The sequence below is a fragment of the Pygocentrus nattereri genome, chromosome 15 (assembly GCF_015220715.1).
Source record: "Pygocentrus nattereri isolate fPygNat1 chromosome 15, fPygNat1.pri, whole genome shotgun sequence".
In the NCBI taxonomy this organism is placed as follows: domain Eukaryota; kingdom Metazoa; phylum Chordata; class Actinopteri; order Characiformes; family Serrasalmidae; genus Pygocentrus; species Pygocentrus nattereri.
Window position 1 is genome coordinate 9167172 of NC_051225.1, and position 17934 is coordinate 9185105.

The following is a 17934-nucleotide window of genomic DNA, read 5'->3' on the forward strand; positions in this document are numbered from 1 at the left end:
AAACTAGAATCTCCTTCAGGAAGTACTTCCCTCAATGTGGTGTCAGGGCTATTTGTTCGCTCATAAGTCTTACATTAGTGTGGAAAGCTGCGCTAGCAGGATGAGGGAGGCTCCCATGAGTTTCTGCTGCTTCCTCAGTGATGAGGCCCGATGATCCAAACCATGTGAGTTGAATGATTGAGCAAGTGGCTCCATCGGCCCACCCACGTCCAGCACCCTGCTCAAGGTCAGCATTCCACCACGGCCGGGGGGGATTAATGTACAGCAAGAGCGCCCCCGCCCCCCAAAGCTTTCATAAGGACTCACAGAGAAACAACATGTGCTCCTTTCACCCCCGCAGCCACCCAACCCACCAAGCCCACCCTACCCACCCTCGTGATCAAAGAGCTTTCGGCAAGGCCGAAGACAGATGCGAAGGCAAGACAAAATATTAGCTGGCATGCAACATCATACCACAGCACAGCCTTTGGCGGAGAAAAGCAGGGAAAGTTGCTGCTAGTGGAGAGAAGAACTTCCATCAAAGCTGAACCTGCTGATATGACCCTACACTCCAAAAATGAAATGTTGGATTTGCTTAAAAATATGTCAAGTGGTCCAACAATGTTAAGAAGCTTCTAAGACACTTGATTGAGAAATATGTGTTGAACACCTAAATCCCACTAAAATTATTTGAGTGTATTCTAATGAACTGGACTGGTTATTTTTATGCTTTACTTAAAAATGGAACATCCGATTTACTTAAAAAGTTACCTAAGTGGTCCCATCCAGTAGCTTTTAAGATATATTGAGTATGAGTGAAGTATAAAAAATGCACACACAGTTTCAAGGAAAACAACAACACCAAGTTTGTGAGTAAAACAAGTAAAACAAACTGCTAAAAGATGATGCCAGTAGCCAATGAGAAAGATGTTGAGTTTTACTGAACAAGATTACACTGGCCAAACTAAATCTGATAACTCACTTCATTTCCTTGAAATAACACAACTAACTTACATACATTTGTTAAGTAATAACAAGAGAAAACGGATTAAAACCAACAACAGAGTGATTTCATTATTGTTCTGAAAACCTGGACTTGAGGTCAGCTCCATATTGATTGACAGGGATGGCAACAATGTGGCTGAAACAGCCAACAGGCTCACCCGACCCTGTGCGGCGGCCCTTTTACTGCCCTGTTGTGACTCCACGGCAGAATTAGATTTTAGATAACATATAGATAATTTAGATCATGCAAAACATTACTGAGGGAAAAATGCATAGTTTAACTGAGGACGCTCCTCCAAACAGGCACAAAATTGCATATTATGCTCACTATGGGTTGAAACGTGAGCCGCTCTGGACAACATTTGGTGTCGGCCAAATATTTAAATATCAGTGCATGTACTTCTAAAACATGCATAAATCGTGCGACGAAAACCATAAGAAATAACTGATGACAGGGTGAAGAAAGCGACGACAACTTGAAGTCTTCAATTTGTATGAGAGCAAAACTAAAAGATATGTCCCACAGACAGTGCTGGGACCTGTTAGCCAATATGGAATCACATAATGGTCTCTTTAGTTGAGTTGTGGCCTGTAAGCGTTTTCATGAGAAGACCAGTACATGCCAAGCAGAGCCAAGTCTGTCAGCTCCCTGCCTAAAGCCATGAGAACAATCCTGTTTGTATTTCCTTAGTCAGGCTTTGAAAGAACAGAACCCTCTGTATAAACTGATGTTTTAAACCACATGGAAACACTGCAGCCAGGAACTTAACAGCAGCAGTACCACAGGTATGATGTATGTCTACTGTATTATGGTTATTATGTTTAACAGTTGCCTTAATGTACTGTACCATGGTTCACTAAATTCATTCTACTCCACCATATTTCATATGCTGAGAAGAAGAAGGTTAGTCTATTTCCACCCTTTTTTATAAACACCTTCCTTGATGAAGACCATGGATTTTGATGGAGCCATAAGCCTGAGGCTTTGGCATGGCGGAAGCACAATTTCTGGACTGACTGTGGAAATACAGTTAGTGTTGGTTCATACACTAGGGCTTAAGTCCAGCTGTGGAAATAGAGCTGTTGATTGGTCTGCCTCCCACTTTGGGAGGTTTACATCCAACACAAGTGGCTCTAACTATCAGGTGCTCCTGGAGGCCCTGATTAACTAAATCAAGGTATTATACAGTAGGCCTGGGCATTACAAACTTGTGACTCGATATTGTTTGTTATATAATATTAAGTAATTCATTTTTACTGTGAAATTAATTAATTATTACATGGCATTAAAAAGCAGGGTTTAATAAGCAGACCTGGCTTTAGAAGTCACTCATTTATAGCATGTGCTGCAGTCTCTTGTTGTTGTTTCTCTTGTTGGGGGCACTATTTCAGGCAAGTCATTTTGAACCCACACCAGAAGAAGCACACGAATGCAAAATTAACATATCAACATATCAAAGATTGATCATATGAATATGGATACAAAGTGTGACAAAATGTTTCAGTTTCTGAAATGCAGTAAAATCACATCAGTTTGTGAGGAAAAAGTAAAAAGGAGTCATAGATGCATATATTTATATTAACAACTTTACTTTCAAAACGAGAGGTGACATAGTTTCCAAAGTTGTTGGGTTACTCAGTATTATTTTGCTGCCGAGGCCTACTCTCCAAGCTGGTAGACCACTGAAGTTGCCACCTGTCTAGGATTTTCCAGGACTCTCCTGGACTTGGAATGTCTGTCAAGGACAGATGCTGCATGCATTCCCCCAGACAGACTGTCAGATGTCCTGAAACCCAACATTCTCGTGTTAGCATTTCTTGAAAAGTGCACTGTTGGCGACATGTAGGCACTAGGCAGCACTTCAACGTGATAACTAAGAAGATTAGGTTCTGTAGCTGAACTGATATTAATCTGAGCAGAGCTACCCATCCACTGAATTTAGTGAAAACAAATTAAGCCACTAATTGAGCGTCCAGGAACTTTACAGGGAGGAGATGGCAAACCTCACCTGACCACACCAGTACCTGACTGGGACACACCTGGAACAGAAGATGCCATCAATCTTCTATGAAAGTCTGACAGGAGCTTTACGTACTGAATACATATCACTAGTGATCACCTAGTGTATAATTTAGGGGCAGAAAAGACACAGTGAATAGGTGCCTGGTGACTAGGTCAGAGAACAAGACAGCGGATCTGATGATACACAGTCATACAAACACCTGGGAGTGAGTCAGTGATGGGACATGAAGATCACAAAGGAAGGTTGCAAAAAGGAAGCCCACAGGATGACAAAGTAAACTGCTGTGACATGCCAGACTGTGTATACTGCATAAAGTCATTCACATAAATAAAATCAATCAAAGTGGTTTGATGTGAAATGCTCTGTTCTAGAGAAACATACAGAGTGATAACTGTTCACTGTGTTAAGGGTTAATGCTTAGAAAGTCATTACATGAAATGGTTATAAACAAGCTGCCTGATAGTTTCGAGATAAGATTTTGGATTAAAATGTATTTTGGGGTGCATCCATTGCATTGTAAGGTAAAATAGTCCCGAAAGATCTTTTTTTTGACCAATTTTTACCACTTTCTCACCAAAAATGGAAGGCACATGTAGGCTCACTGCTGATTTTGTGTGGTAGATATTGTGCGTATTACCACCATTGTGAAGAAATCCGAGTCAAGACGTTTCTCTACAAGGAACCATTTCGTATCTAACATCTCTGTGTGGCTTTTTACAGCTCAATTATTGAACTATACAGAAATGACACAAATCTGAATTCTCGTTAATGGTGTTGAAGTACTCGAAGGGGGCGTGAGGCAAAACAGTTCCCGAAGATGATTTTACCATTATCAACATTACATGTAAAGGCATGTAGCTTAACTATCCATTTGCATCGTAGATAAAATGGATATATTTGTGTCGTAGACATTGTGACCCCTGGTTCCTATCACCAACCACCCTGTAAAGAAATCAGAGTTAATAAGTTTCTCAACACTGTTTCACATGGAACAACTCTGTGACTTTGTTCTTATCTCAGATATTGAAATATACATAAATTGAACCAGAAAAATGGCTCAGTTCTCCTTTCATGGGCAAGAGGTACATATACGCAGGAGGTTGTGAGATGAAACAGTTTCCAAAGAAGACATGCTTTTTTCATATTTACCACAATTCTACCCTTACCAACATGACATGTAAAAGCGTGTAGGTTAACTAGCCATTCTGGACATTAAATAAAATGGCTATGTTTGTGTTGCAGACAGGCCCAGGTTCCTGTAAGTCTATAGAGTCTGTAAGTATCTCCACGATTAACCATGTCACACAAACATCTCCGAATGACTGTGTACACATTAGAAATTGTGCAGAAAGTTAGAAATGGGAATTTGGTGGAATTTCCCTTTAAAACTCCAACGTGAATGGTTATATGAGACCGGTGCGGCCTAAGCTCCTGGTTTGTTGTTTGTCTTTCTTCCACCACAGCAGAGCCATGAGCTGAACGCACGATTACCCTGTTGTTGAAGCATTGTTTACGTCGTGGGAGGAAGGAATGTAGATGAAGTAGCCCAGACTAAACAGCAGGCGCTTTTTCCACGTATAGCTGTCGAAACTAGCGCACTGCAGCAGCCCGGGTTTCATTAAACGCCCATTCCACTCAGTGTGAATGAGATTAGGTGTGGGAGTTTTCTACCTCATATCCGAGAAGTGACACAGCCAGGCAGGCTCGGTTCACTTGGAGAAGCCTACAGGCTGGAGCTCTGGCCCGGCCCAGCCCATCCCAGCCCATCCCATCCCATCCCAGCCCAGAAGCATAACTCACTCAGAGCAGAAGGTTTCTACAGAAGGCGGACCCACATCACTCACCACAAACCCATTCACGTAAACGAGGGCAGCGCTTCGCTAAGACGGCTAAAGCCGAGCAGACCTCCTCAGCTCTGTCTGGAATCCTATCACTTTTCAACGGCTGTCTGTGTGGAGAGCTTCCGTCATGAGCTTCCTCACCGCTCTCCACTGTGTGGTGCTTATTTCGTTCTGTGAAATCCTGGGCAAACACCAAAGCAGCGGTGAGTTTGGAACACGTTTCACACAGTTTTTCTACTCGTTTAGCTCTGAGCTGTAGAGCTTCTGTTTTGTCTGAGAGGAAAGCTGGGCGAGTGAGAGATGTCCTGTAGCTTTTCAGTCGCTGTACAATCCAGAGAGGCTGTAAAATCATGAGGGATGTCGAACTCTGTGAACTCGACCACACAAGCCAACTTCAACAAAACTTAGGCTGATGAGATGTGCACATTGTGCAGGTGCACGCACTGCTGACTTTACGATGGGAAAAGAATCCTGAAACCGAGCCCACTATATAAGAAGAGTAGTTCAGCCCACTGAAATGTTAAGCAGACTTAACTGTAGGGTAATGTTTGTAAGGCTTCAAGAGCACTAGACTTTTGGGCAATGGTTATAAGGCTATATGAACACTTGACTGTAGGGCAGTATTCAAAATGCTACATTAACACTTGACTGTAGGGCAATGTTCATAAGGCTATACGAACCTTTGACTGTAGGGCAGTATTCATAAGTCTTTAAGAACACTAGACTCTAGGACTGTTCATAAGGCTATATAAACAGTTGACTGTAGGGCAGTGTTCATTAGGTTTTAAGTACACTTGACTGTAGGGCAATGTTCATAAGGCTATATAAACAGTTGACTGTAGGGCAGTGTTCATTAGGTTTTAAGTACACTTGACTGTAGGGCAATGTTCATAAGGCTATATGAATGCTTGACTGTAGGGCAATGTTCATAAGGCTATATAAACAGTTGACTGTAGGGCAGTGTTCATTAGGTTTTAAGTACACTAGACTGTAGGGTAGTGTTCATTAGGTTTTAAGTACACTAGACTGTAGGGCAATGTTCATAAAGCTATATAAACAATTGACTGTAGGGCAGTGTTCATTAGGTTTTAAGTACACTAGACTGTAGGGTAGTGTTCATTAGGTTTTAAGTACACTAGACTGTAGGGCAATGTTCATAAGGCTATATAAACAGTTGACTGTAGGGCAGTGTTCATTAGGTTTTAAGTACACTAGACTGTAGGGCAGTGTTCATTAGGTTTTAAGTACACTAGACTGTAGGGTAGTGTTCATTAGGTTTTAAGTACACTTGACTGTAGGGCAATGTTCATAAGGCTATATGAATGCTTGACTGTAGGGCAATGTTCATAAGGCTATATAAACAGTTGACTGTAGGGCAGTGTTCATTAGATTTTAAGTACAATAGACTGTAGGGTAGTGTTCATTAGGTTTTAAGTACACTAGACTGTAGGGCAATGTTCATAAAGCTATATAAACAATTGACTGTAGGGCAGTGTTAATTAGGTTTTAAGTACACTAGACTGTAGGGCAATGTTCATAAGGCTATATAAACAGTTGACTGTAGGGCAGTGTTCATTAGGTTTTAAGTACACTAGACTGTAGGGTAATGTTCATTAGGTTTTAAGTACACTAGACTGTAGGGTAGTGTTCATTAGGTTTTAAGTACACTTGACTGTAGGGCAATGTTCATAAGGCTATATGAATGCTTGACTGTAGGGCAATGTTCATAAGGCTATATAAACAGTTGACTGTAGGGCAGTGTTCATTAGGTTTTAAGTACAATAGACTGTAGGGTAGTGTTCATTAGGTTTTAAGTACACTAGACTGTAGGGCAATGTTCATAAAGCTATATAAACAATTGACTGTAGGGCAGTGTTAATTAGGTTTTAAGTACACTAGACTGTAGGGCAATGTTCATAAGGCTATATAAACAGTTGACTGTAGGGCAGTGTTCATTAGGTTTTAAGTACACTAGACTGTAGGGTAGTGTTCATTAGGTTTTAAGTACACTTGACTGTAGGGCAATGTTCATAAGGCTATATGAACGCTTGACTGTAGGGCAGTGTTTATAAGGCTACATGATACTCTCATAATCTCCTCATAAAAACTGGAAACTGTTCACTTTTGTCCAGCTATGTCATATCATCACTATGACATAAACTTTGTTTTACCATAGAAAGTATCATTACTCAACTTAATGTCAGAAAAAAAATCTGTCATCTGATAGATGTTATCTGGTTATCTGAATGACACACACATATATATATATATATATATATATATATATATATATATATATATATATAGGTAGCTTCATGGACAGCAGAGACATTTGTTGATCTAGGTGAAGAACAGTTTAGGGTTATAAGGCTGTATTTATCACACATTTGTGAATAATTGTACTTTAATTTAATTTGACCACTGTAATAAACTGGCTTTCCAAGCAAATCTGGGACACATAGTTGGAGGCACATAGTTATCTAAACTTCATAAAACTTTCATAAGCATGGCAAATCATGCAGAATGCCTTATTTGAAGCTTAGGACAGGCCACAGGTGGGCCCGTACAACTTGTGCACATTAGAGATGCACCAGGGTGGGAACTGTGGCTCTCTGATGTTTTTCATGTATGTACCTGTTGATGTAGATACATTAACATTTATTCGATATAGAAATCGCTGGATATTTATTTTTACATCATTTGAAAAAAAGCAAGATGCCTTCTACACTGTTTCAACATATTAAGGAAATGTTTCAACATAATAAATAAAAGGTCCCGAACGACTTGGGATAAAATCGTATTACTTTTCATTTGAAGTTTGAATGTTTTGTCTTTCTGCTGTAAAGTTTTTTTGTTGTTGTTGTTTGGAGTTACAATGTTTTATTCAATGACAAAATGCAGTTAAATGAATATAATGCAGACATTTTAGAGCAGCTTTCCAGTGTCATCTAAACATTCCGCTCTTCTGGAGTACAGTTAATCAGCAAATCTACTCCATCTGTCCGATACTAATACTTTTTAAGCTATAATCTACCAATGTGGATATGATTCTAATGCCATGCACCCCTATCATCATATTCTAGTAGTGCTGTGTGGGCTTACTTATAATAGTGGTGTTTACATTACAGCCTCAACACATGCAACAGTATTTATGTATTTACTTCCTTTTATTAGAAGTTTATTTATATCATGCTAATAATGTATTCCCTTGAAATTCAACCAGCTGGAAATAAGTATCATGTTGGGTAAACCCAACAACAGAAGTAATATTGTGTATTTCTGTGCGTGCGGTGTGTGTGTGTGTGTGTGTGTGTGTGTGTGTGTGTGTGTGTGTGTGTGTGTGTGTGTGTGTGTAGCGGGCATGTGTTGGCTGCAGCAGAGCCAGGAGCAGCGCTGTGACATGGTGCTCATGCGCGGAGTAAGCAGAGAGGAGTGTTGTGCCGGTGGCCGTTTAGACATGGCCTGGTCCAACACCAGCCTGCCCATCAACGAGGTCAGTCTGTTGGGTTTCCTGGGCATCGTCTCCTGCAAGCCCTGCAAAGGTAGGCTCCCAATTAGGAATTTAAATAACCCAACTAGTATGCCTTAGCTTGAAATACCTCACATTGTGGATTGATAACAGGGATTGACCATTTCTGCCCAAAAGCCTGTCAATAGTAATGAGCATCAGGAATGCTGAAGTAGAATTCCACAGACTTTCCAACATTTCTGCATAGCTCAGTTGATGAGATATAAACAATCCGTCATAGGCCATCAGACAGTTTTTAATGTGTAATGGCGCATTGTGGGGAAACTTAGCAACTCAGATTTTTTTAGAGTGGCAGTGATGGGAACCAGGGGTTGCGATGTCTACAACACAAATATAGACAATGTTTTTGTACCCAAAATGACAAGTGAACTGACACATGTCTTCTGAGTTTTATATGTTATGTTAAAGGTAATATAGTGGTAAATATTACAAAATACAGAGTCTTTGTGGAATATTTTGCCTTATATTGCCCTGCCAGTATCTATAAATACATTTAAAAATGTCTCAGGCTACAGTCAGCATTATGTAACAAATTTAGTGTGATAACTTACTGTAAGGGAGCTTTTTGGAGACAGTAAACACTTTAGAGGTCTGGTTCCTATCTCCCCCACTGTGAAAAATTCTCAGTAAGTCATTAAGTTTATCTAGAATGGAGCATTTGGCATCAAACCACTCTGAATGACTTTGTTTACATCGCATCCATTTAATTACACGGAAATTCCTCCTTAACTAAACATGCAGTTACAGTTAGAAATGAGAATTGTATTGGACTGATTGCTCACCTGTTAAGTGTTTAAAGATCTTCAAATGGACAATGGTCAAAGGAATTGTCCAAAGTTGTCAAATGGAGTCTTGACTTATGTTAGCCCTCAAAATTCCAGGCATTTTATATACTAACACTTATTACTGAGGTACTACATGACGTCCCTGTAGTTAATACATAATACACTGTAGTATGTAATAAGCCTGGAATGTTAAGGGGTTATGGAAGAACACCAAACTTTGCCAAGCAGTGATTTCCAAGATGTGTTTTCAAGCCATCAGTCATTTCCATGAACTGCATGACACTTATGAATGCTCACTGTAGATCAAAGTCTTATTATAGTGGATGGAGCAAGCAGAAGGCATATTGAAGGGAAGTGTGGTAGACCTAGATTCACGCTCAGACATGCCACGGTTCAGGGCGAATCTGGGGTTGATGACTGAGCTCTTTAAATTTTGTTCCTCAGAATTGAAAAGGCTTGGTATGGATTTAAGCCAGATGTTCTGTGTAACTCCATCCAGCTGTTCTGAGTATGATCCAGTATTGTGAGTCTTGGCCAGGTATGCTGGAAGGACATAGAATGCATACATACATTAAGAATGTGGGCAGACATGCCTCTTCAATTACATCCCAGACTCTGGAAAGCTTAAATAAACACCTATAGAGTGATCAATATTATCACGCCAGTGAATGTGCCTTGCTTGTCCCAGAGATCAACAGGTGCCAAAATAACAGTGAGTGTGATGACTGCAGGGCAGTATGGATGTATATCAATCTGAGGGAAAGGAGAGGATTAGTTAAGCTGGTTTTAAGTTTCAGCTTCTGGAGAAGGCCAGCTGTATTTGCACTTCACATGAGTAAAATGGAATGTGCTCGATACAATAGCGGTTCTCTTCTTCTTGCCCTTCTTTCTCCTTCTCACTCTTTCCAAGTGCTTATTGGAAAGCAAGCTTGTTTTGCCTTCCTCCCGCAGAAATGACTGAATTCCAGCTTACCACAGCGAGAAATGGCTGCCACATGCTGGAGAAGTCTGGTCCTCATAAGCTTAGAACACAACCGGCGTCATTAGAAACTTTGAAAAAAGGAGGGCAGGAAAGGAACAGGGGAAAAGAGAGTTTGTTCCAGAATACTCTTCCATTGCCATTAGACTAAATAGACCACCGGACCTCACTTGGTGACTGTCCATGACAAGAGCTGTAGAGCATTCCTGAAGGTTCAGCTCATACTGTCTGACTAATCTGTACATTTCCTTACAGTCTGGTTTTCAGAGCGCATCATGGGAGTGCCCAAACTGTCAACGGCAGTCTCGACGTAGCTCAAACAGAGAGAAAGATTGCTGGGACTTCTAGAGGAGGCAGCTGTATCTGCTCATGCTGGGAGTGATTTAGTACTAGTGGGGTACACTCCTCAGAAAACAGGATATTAAAAGGCTTTTTCAGTGGACCGAACTGAGGATCAGGGCTTTCATGGTCTTGGCATATGTCAACACTCATATTGAAGACATGAGAGAGATTCTGAGTTGCTTATCTATGGATAAAGTACAGTACCGCGCAAAAGTCAGGGACCACCCTTCATATTCCGCTTGCATAAGGATGGGGAAGTCAAGGGAAAATCACTCATGCTTTACTGTGCAAAAGTCAGAGACTACTGTTTTAATGTCTAGGTAAAACAGATGCCCAGATCTGGAGCTTAAAAATGGTCAAAATATTTAAAGACAATGGGACTCCTAACAAGAGTGCAAGACATGATAGACCACCCCCACTGTCACCATCAGATAAACAGCACTTAAAGCTTTCATCTTTGAGAGGAAATCAAGTTCCCCTCTTGCTTTAAATCTGGAAAAACCCACAGGTGTTTTTTGTCTATCTGCGAAAAGGTTATGAGTCTGATGTGTAGCTGTCAAGAATCCTTTACTGAGAAAATTAAATAAGAAGGCTGAGAAAACAAAGAAGCTGCTGCTGTTCTCAGAACAGTGGACAGTCCTCTAGATCCTCAAATGTGTTTAGGATTGGGAGAATATACCTATTTTTTTTTTTTTTTTTTTGGAAAACAAAGACCAAGTCTTCTAAAAAGAATAGAAGTGGTGATGAAGGCAAACAGTGGACACAAGAAATATGTAAACATTTGATTTGATTGTTTTTAGTTCTGTGCAATTTTTTGTTCTATTTTCCTTGGCCAGTTTTGACAGATAACCAAATAAACAAAGGATGTTGTTGAGTTTTACGTGTAGTTTTGGACCATTTCTGTTGGTCCTTTCATTGTGAAAGGATGAGGGCAGGATTTTTTTTTTACATTTACATTTATGGCATTTGGCAGACGCTCTTATCCAGAACGACTTTTTTACATATGTAGGCGAAGGTATCGTTAGGAGTCTTGCCCAAGGACTCTTATTGGTATAGTGTAGGGTGTTTGCCTAGGGGGGATTGAACCCCAACCTACAGCGTAGAAGGCGGGTGTTACCCACTACGCCATACCAACCACTACTTTTTAAATTACGTATGTATTGCAGTGCAGTTGTGACAATAATTTTAATGAGATGAAGGGAATTAGGGGAAACTTTGAAGACATTATGAGAACAAACAGCACATTTTGTAGGATGCTAATCAATGTTCTGTATAGCCAGTGCAATACAATATGGAAATGTTTTCAGTTGTGTCTGCACTTTTTTTCTCACAGAGACATGTGAAGGGGTGCAGTGTGGGCCAGGGAAGGCGTGTAAGATGAAGGCCGGGCGCCCACAGTGTGTGTGCTCCCCAGACTGCTCTAATGTCTCCAGGCAGCACGCTGTCTGTGGGAGTGATGGGAACTCGTATAAAGACGAGTGCGCGCTTCTGATGGCCCGCTGCAGAGGTCACCCTGACCTGGAGATTATGTACCAGGGAGAGTGCAAAAGTGAGCGTTGCCCTTTTTAGTCACTCGCATTACACTTGCTTTTAGTGCTTTATGGCGTCCAGCAGTTGTTTATTAGCGTATGAAAAAAACAAATGATGACAGGATTTTAACAAGCATCTTAACCCTTTATTATTCAGTTAATAATCTTCCGTCATTAACATCCAAAAATTGGAGGGGAATGTATCCGCTTTTCCACTGCGTGGTATGTCTCGGCTGAACCCGACACAGCTCACGTTTGGTACCAGCTACTTACTTCTTCACAGCGGATGTACCCTTTCTATGTAGCTGGTTGTCATAACAATGCCACATGAAACTACCATGACGTGAAGGAAACACATTTTGTTCTGATAACAAGTTTTGTTTTTGTTGATACCAAAAACAGACCCCAGTACCAGGTACCAGATTTTACTTAATGGAAAACCAAAAAAGAGTTGAGCACCATGCAGAGGAAAAGAGGCTTAAAAGAATGAATCCAATCCAGTCCTCTACGAAACCTGTCCTGAAATAGCACACGCCACATTGTGTGATGCCATGTTGTTAGCTGTGTATTTCTTCCTGTGGGATAGTCGTTTTTAGGCCTTTTGAGCATGACAGCCCACTTTTAGATACTCCTTTTAAAGCTGAGTAGCTTTCTTATTATCGGACGATACTGGTGTTAGCTCAAAAAGAAAAAGTTGTATCATGTCGTCTGGGCTCACTTTCTGCTCTTTAGTGTTCAAGCGAGTTAAGAGAACAAAAACAAATGTGCTTGTCTGTAATAAACTAAACCTGAGACTTCACCTCTGCTTTCAGAGTCGTGCTCCAACGTGGTGTGCCCTGGCACCCACACCTGCGTGACAGACCAGACCAACAGTGCCCACTGCGTAATGTGCCGCACGGCCCCCTGCCCGATGCCCCTGCTCACTGACCAGACCATCTGCGGCAATGATAACATCACCTACCCCAGCGCCTGCCATTTGCGCCGGGCTACCTGCTTCTTTGGCCGCTCCATAGGAGTGCGCCACTATGGACATTGCCGAAGTAAGGACTGGGTGATTGTTCCGGTCTAAACACTTCCCACACAAACACAGCAGATCTGAAATGACACACAAACAGAGAGCACATGGAGTCTAGGAACGTCACCATACATAATACATGATATATCATTCTGAATTTACAGAAAATGCAATCTTAACCGACATAAGTACAGATACTAGGGGACAGGGACGCAGGAAGGTGCTTTAAGTTGGGAATGCTGACCTGATTAGCAGCATATAGGTGATGCCATTTTTTTTCCACTTGACTTGTTGGATACAGAGAAACAGAGCATTTGCTAAAAAGATGACAACACAGATATGCAAATATAACCGACACAATATCCTCTGATGCAAATCTGATTGTTGATATGAAACCGCTTTTGTCACACCCATGGTCAATCTACATGAGCGCAACTAACCAGAGATTTTGGTGAAAAAAAGGATGGGAGAGGGACATAAATACTTCGACTGAAAATGTTTGATTTTTAAAACAAATATTATCCCACATCGAAGCACAGAGCTAGCCAGCTTCTGTTTCCGCGCCATGCCCCCAAAGCAGCCAAGACTTACTTTGCTCTAAAAGGCAGCGTTCATTTAAACGGTGTGTTGCTAATGCAGATTTTAATCACATATATATAAAACACGAAATAAAAATCCAGACTTCACTTCACAAAAAGCACACAGGGTTTTTTCTATACTCAAACTGTTTTCTCTTATTTTTTGTTATTGCTTTTAGCAAATACGGTTAAATAGTGCTAAAATCTGGGAGTGCTGCAGCCCCCTCAACACCGCCCACTTCCCACATCCCTGCTAGAAGATGCAGTAATCGTATTCTTTGAAAGTTTTCATCTAGTTGGTGTAGCTTAGTGGGTTAGTCTTGCTGGGCCAGATGTTATTCCTTTAATAATAATGCATGGCTGTAGACAACTTCAACTTGCAGAGCTGGATTGCAGTGCAAGGCCACGCCCCTTCCAAAGTGCCCTTTTAACATCTGGAGTATAATCAGTAAGACAAGCAAAAAGCTAGCTAGCAAACAGCAGTTAGTCACATGCACCATTGCCCCTATGAGCTCTGCCTTCACGAGGCATCGGATTGGTTTATAAATTTCACGCTCTCAGTTTTGGTGGTATGGTGTGATTGCAGGAGACCCAGCTAAAGGGAATCGGGCATGACCTAATGGGGGGGGGGATAAATAAATAAATAAATAAAATAAGTGAGAAAATAAAGAAAATATGACGCTCAGTTTGTTTCCATTGTAATAAATCTACGTTCCCACCCACATTTAACCAACAACTTCTCATGTTTGTCCTCATACGTTCCCATTACGCAGTCACGTCTGGCCCCATGAGACTATGTAATGGGTAACACTGCTGCCTAGGCTAGGTTTGATTCCCTATAAGCATACTATGACAACAGTAAGAGTCCTTGGGCAAGACTTACGCTACCTCTCTGAAACATGAATTAATTTAGGGTAAGAGTGTTTACAGAGTGTTTACAGCAGTGCAAAAACGTTGATGGATTACTTTCCTATCACTGCCACGCCAAGTTGATCTGGTTGAGTATGCTGCTCGCTAAAATAGAAATACTACAGCATGGCTATGTAGGGCACCACATTCTTGTTGCACTCAGCTAAACGAAAACACTGAATTTGTTAAGCACGTCCACTTCCAGTTCAAATCCGTATATAGACAGTCCTATTATGAGATCAGATACAGATAGTGGTGTTATGTTGCTTCCCTAATGAAGTCCATAACTGCCCAGTCTGTCTCAGATTTGCATGTGTTATGGGTCAGCTTTTCCTCAGGAAAGGGCTAACATTTGCTTCTTGCATGGTTCTAATTTGACAAAAAGGCAGCGCTGCAATGATCACCAGTGTTTCACTCGCTGCTTTTTGTTGTTTTGCAGGTGAAGAAGACAGTGAGGAGAACTCGCTCTTTTAGGGACACTGGCTTTGCATGAGCTTCGTTTCCTCGTACATCCACTGACACAGTTCACGTGAGCGAGTCGTAACTACCCCGACAGAGTCCTCTGTTCTAAATGAACCACTGATATACGTAGATGCATGCAGTACATATTACAAGGGAAATGTGTGCCTCTCTTGCTATCTGCTATAGTATTGTAGTGAAGAACTGAAGTGATCAGCTTTATCAGATTTGGGGCCTGACAATGTGCATATTGTAAATACATTACTGCTATTATTTATTGGAGGAAGCCAGTTCTCCAAAAACAAGGTTGTTTTATTTATAGTTCTTTTCATTCGAATTGCATATTACCAGATCAGCTGCCTTCATGGAGATATTTATTGTGTTATTGTCAGCTTTCATGTGCAGAACAGTTATAGTACCATACAGGTTCATGAAAAATTACATTCAAAATATCTTTTTCTAGACATATACAGTGTAAACAAATGCAGCCTCTGCTATGCATCGTTAATAAAATGCATAGATGCTCAAATAAACATTTAAACACTGAATCCCTTTTGATAGATCTTTCCATGCTCCACGCAAAAATGCATTGCTAGGTTGAACAAGCTTCACACAACATTGGCAAAAATCTCATTTAACCTAAAGAGAAATCGTAGCACACGATGCAAAGTCTGTTCTGAATTTCAAATGATATTTATTTTTATCCATTTAAAAGGTTACCCTGTTAGGATGGCTTGAGTGTAGTCTTGTCATGAAGCTAACATTACTTTCGATTAGATATAACTGCACAGTCTAGCTCAGTAGCTTAGCATTGCAAACTCAAAACTGGAAAATGTTATGCAGTGTCTGTAAATACCAGCTTAAATTCATTAGGCTGAAAGTGGGTGGGAGTGGATTCCCATTAGGGTGGGAACAAACTGACCAATCCAATGTCTCCTGAAGCCTGAACTCAAAGTATTAAGAGATGGTGTGGTCATCAAGCTTGTCCAATGAACAAGTCCATTGTTAGGCCATATTAGCATACTGTAAACAGCTAACCAGGCTTGGTAAACTGTTGGCAAACAAGCCAAGATACCCTTTTCTCCACAGTTACTGTCTTAAGACAAAGCATTTGAAGTGGTTTCATGGAGTCAAATTTGTCCAAAAACAAATCGAACTCATTTTAAACAGCAGTTTTAGCTTCTATTAAGTAGCTTCTTTTGTCTGTGTTATCATTATATGTGTACCCCTGTTAGCAGTGAATTTCACTGTAGTCGGGCACTAAACATTTAACAACTTGTCTCCTGATGTGTATTCCCAAGAAAAGGTGCTACGGAAGAGTAATAAATGACATCAGATCAGATGTTCAGATACTATTTATTTTTTAAAAATCAATGTATCGCCGCTGTCCAAAGAAAACCTGGCATCTCCATTTTTGACGATTTTTATTTTTGTCGATTTCAACGCACCAGCTGTCCTTCATGTCCTGTGAAAATTTCATGATGAGTGGACCGATAGAAATACTCTAAAATCACTTAGAATGAATTGGCTTTGCATTAGCTTGCATTGAGTTTACACTCGTTTGCAGTGATTTGCACTGAAAGTTGAGGCTTCTGTTGTAAACTTACTATTTTGGAGATGCTTTGATTGGAGTTTTTCATTGGACAGCAACGATATGCGTCATAGTAAGCCAACTCCTTCCCAACATCCAGTATGCTAATGACAGAGCAGGATACTGACTGCTTTATATTACTCTATTACGATTCAGGCTACATCAGCCATGTAAGCACTTTGTAAATGAATTCATCTTCACTACCAAAAGCACAAAATTCAAACAGAGTGCAGTGTATGCTTCTGCACCCCCATAGAACCAGGCCTGGATTTTTGTTCTGTAAAGCTTGCCCAACCTGGCAACAGTTGCTACGAAAGAATGCATAGGCAGAGCTTGGATAGGTCAACTACACTGCAAGTTGGAAAAAGGAATGTGTTTATTAGAATAACAGGTAAGGTCAGTAAATCTCAAAAACCTTTGAGAAACATGTCCTTGGAGCCCTTGAACCCTCTCTCCCCGAAGCGTGCCTCTTTCAGCAAGCCATGTGGCAGTAGAGGCCGGATTCTTACACACTCTGGAGAATATTTATAATAGAGATAAAGCCAAAAGCAGAGTGCGTGTGGAGTGTGGAGTTCCGCTCTCTTGTGTTTGGAGGTGAGAGATTTTGCAGCCGCAGTATGAGAGTATATCGAGCCCCAGACCATTGCGTGCACGTCACATTGGCATGAAATCCGAACAGAGCCACCTGCCAAACAGTGAAATTACCAGCTACACTATAAGGCAGTGGTTTTTATGAGGAGGCTGTGATGGTCTAAATATGTCCAGTACGTTCTACTGTTTTAATGTTAATTGTGTAAGCGATTTGTGGGTTACTTGAGTGCATATTTTGGTATTAGGGAACCATTCAGAGCCGCTGTTAAGAGTCGAACTGGTTGATTGCTAGATAGTGAACCTCTACATAGTAATATAGTAATCTGCTATGTTTTGTTTTGTGAATAAATGTCAGAATAGTTTGCATTTCTGTTGCATAATCCAAGTTCTGACATAGCCAAGCTTGGATATGTATCCTTGTAAATATATTTTCCTGTTTTTCTTTTTTGTTTTGTTTTTGTTTTTACAGTACTTGTGTATCTACTGTGAAATTTCTTAATGTATCAACTTATTTTTGTATTTTTATACTTACCTTTTATCTCTGATTAAAACAGATTTCTTGATTCGTTTGTCCGTATCCTTTTTGATCAAAGCGTCGATATTATTGAAGTGTATGAACGCATGGGTATTGTTACATGTGACCACAGCCAAGGAGCATTTTTCTACTTATTGGCACACAGAGACAAAATTCTGCATCGCATTTGGATACAATACTGAAGCCTAATGAAATGTTTTGATGGAATAATCCAGTCCAGTCCACTGCAGTCTGAAAGCCACA

General features: G+C 40.6%; 1 protein-coding gene across 1 annotated transcript; it reads left to right on the forward strand.

The window, feature by feature from the left end:
* Nucleotides 1-4745: 4745 nt before the first annotated feature.
* fstl3 (follistatin-like 3 (secreted glycoprotein)) lies at nt 4746-17719 on the forward strand. Its single transcript, XM_017701388.2, has 5 exons — nt 4746-5052; nt 8206-8391; nt 11818-12033; nt 12826-13053; nt 14955-17719. Exons 1-5 carry the CDS (start codon nt 4977-4979, stop codon nt 14987-14989), a joined length of 741 nt encoding a protein of 246 aa, XP_017556877.1. The 5' UTR covers nt 4746-4976; the 3' UTR covers nt 14990-17719.
* Nucleotides 17720-17934: the final 215 nt, after the last annotated feature.

Coding starts and splice junctions, on each gene's coding strand:
- fstl3 (XM_017701388.2), top strand. CDS start 4,977: ATGAGCTTCCTCACCGCTCTCCACTGTGTGGTGCTTATTTCGTTCTGT. Junction 5,053..8,205: donor GGGCAAACACCAAAGCAGCG/GTGAGTTTGGAA, acceptor GTGTGTGTGTAG/CGGGCATGTGTTGGCTGCAG. Junction 12,034..12,825: donor GTACCAGGGAGAGTGCAAAA/GTGAGCGTTGCC, acceptor CTCTGCTTTCAG/AGTCGTGCTCCAACGTGGTG.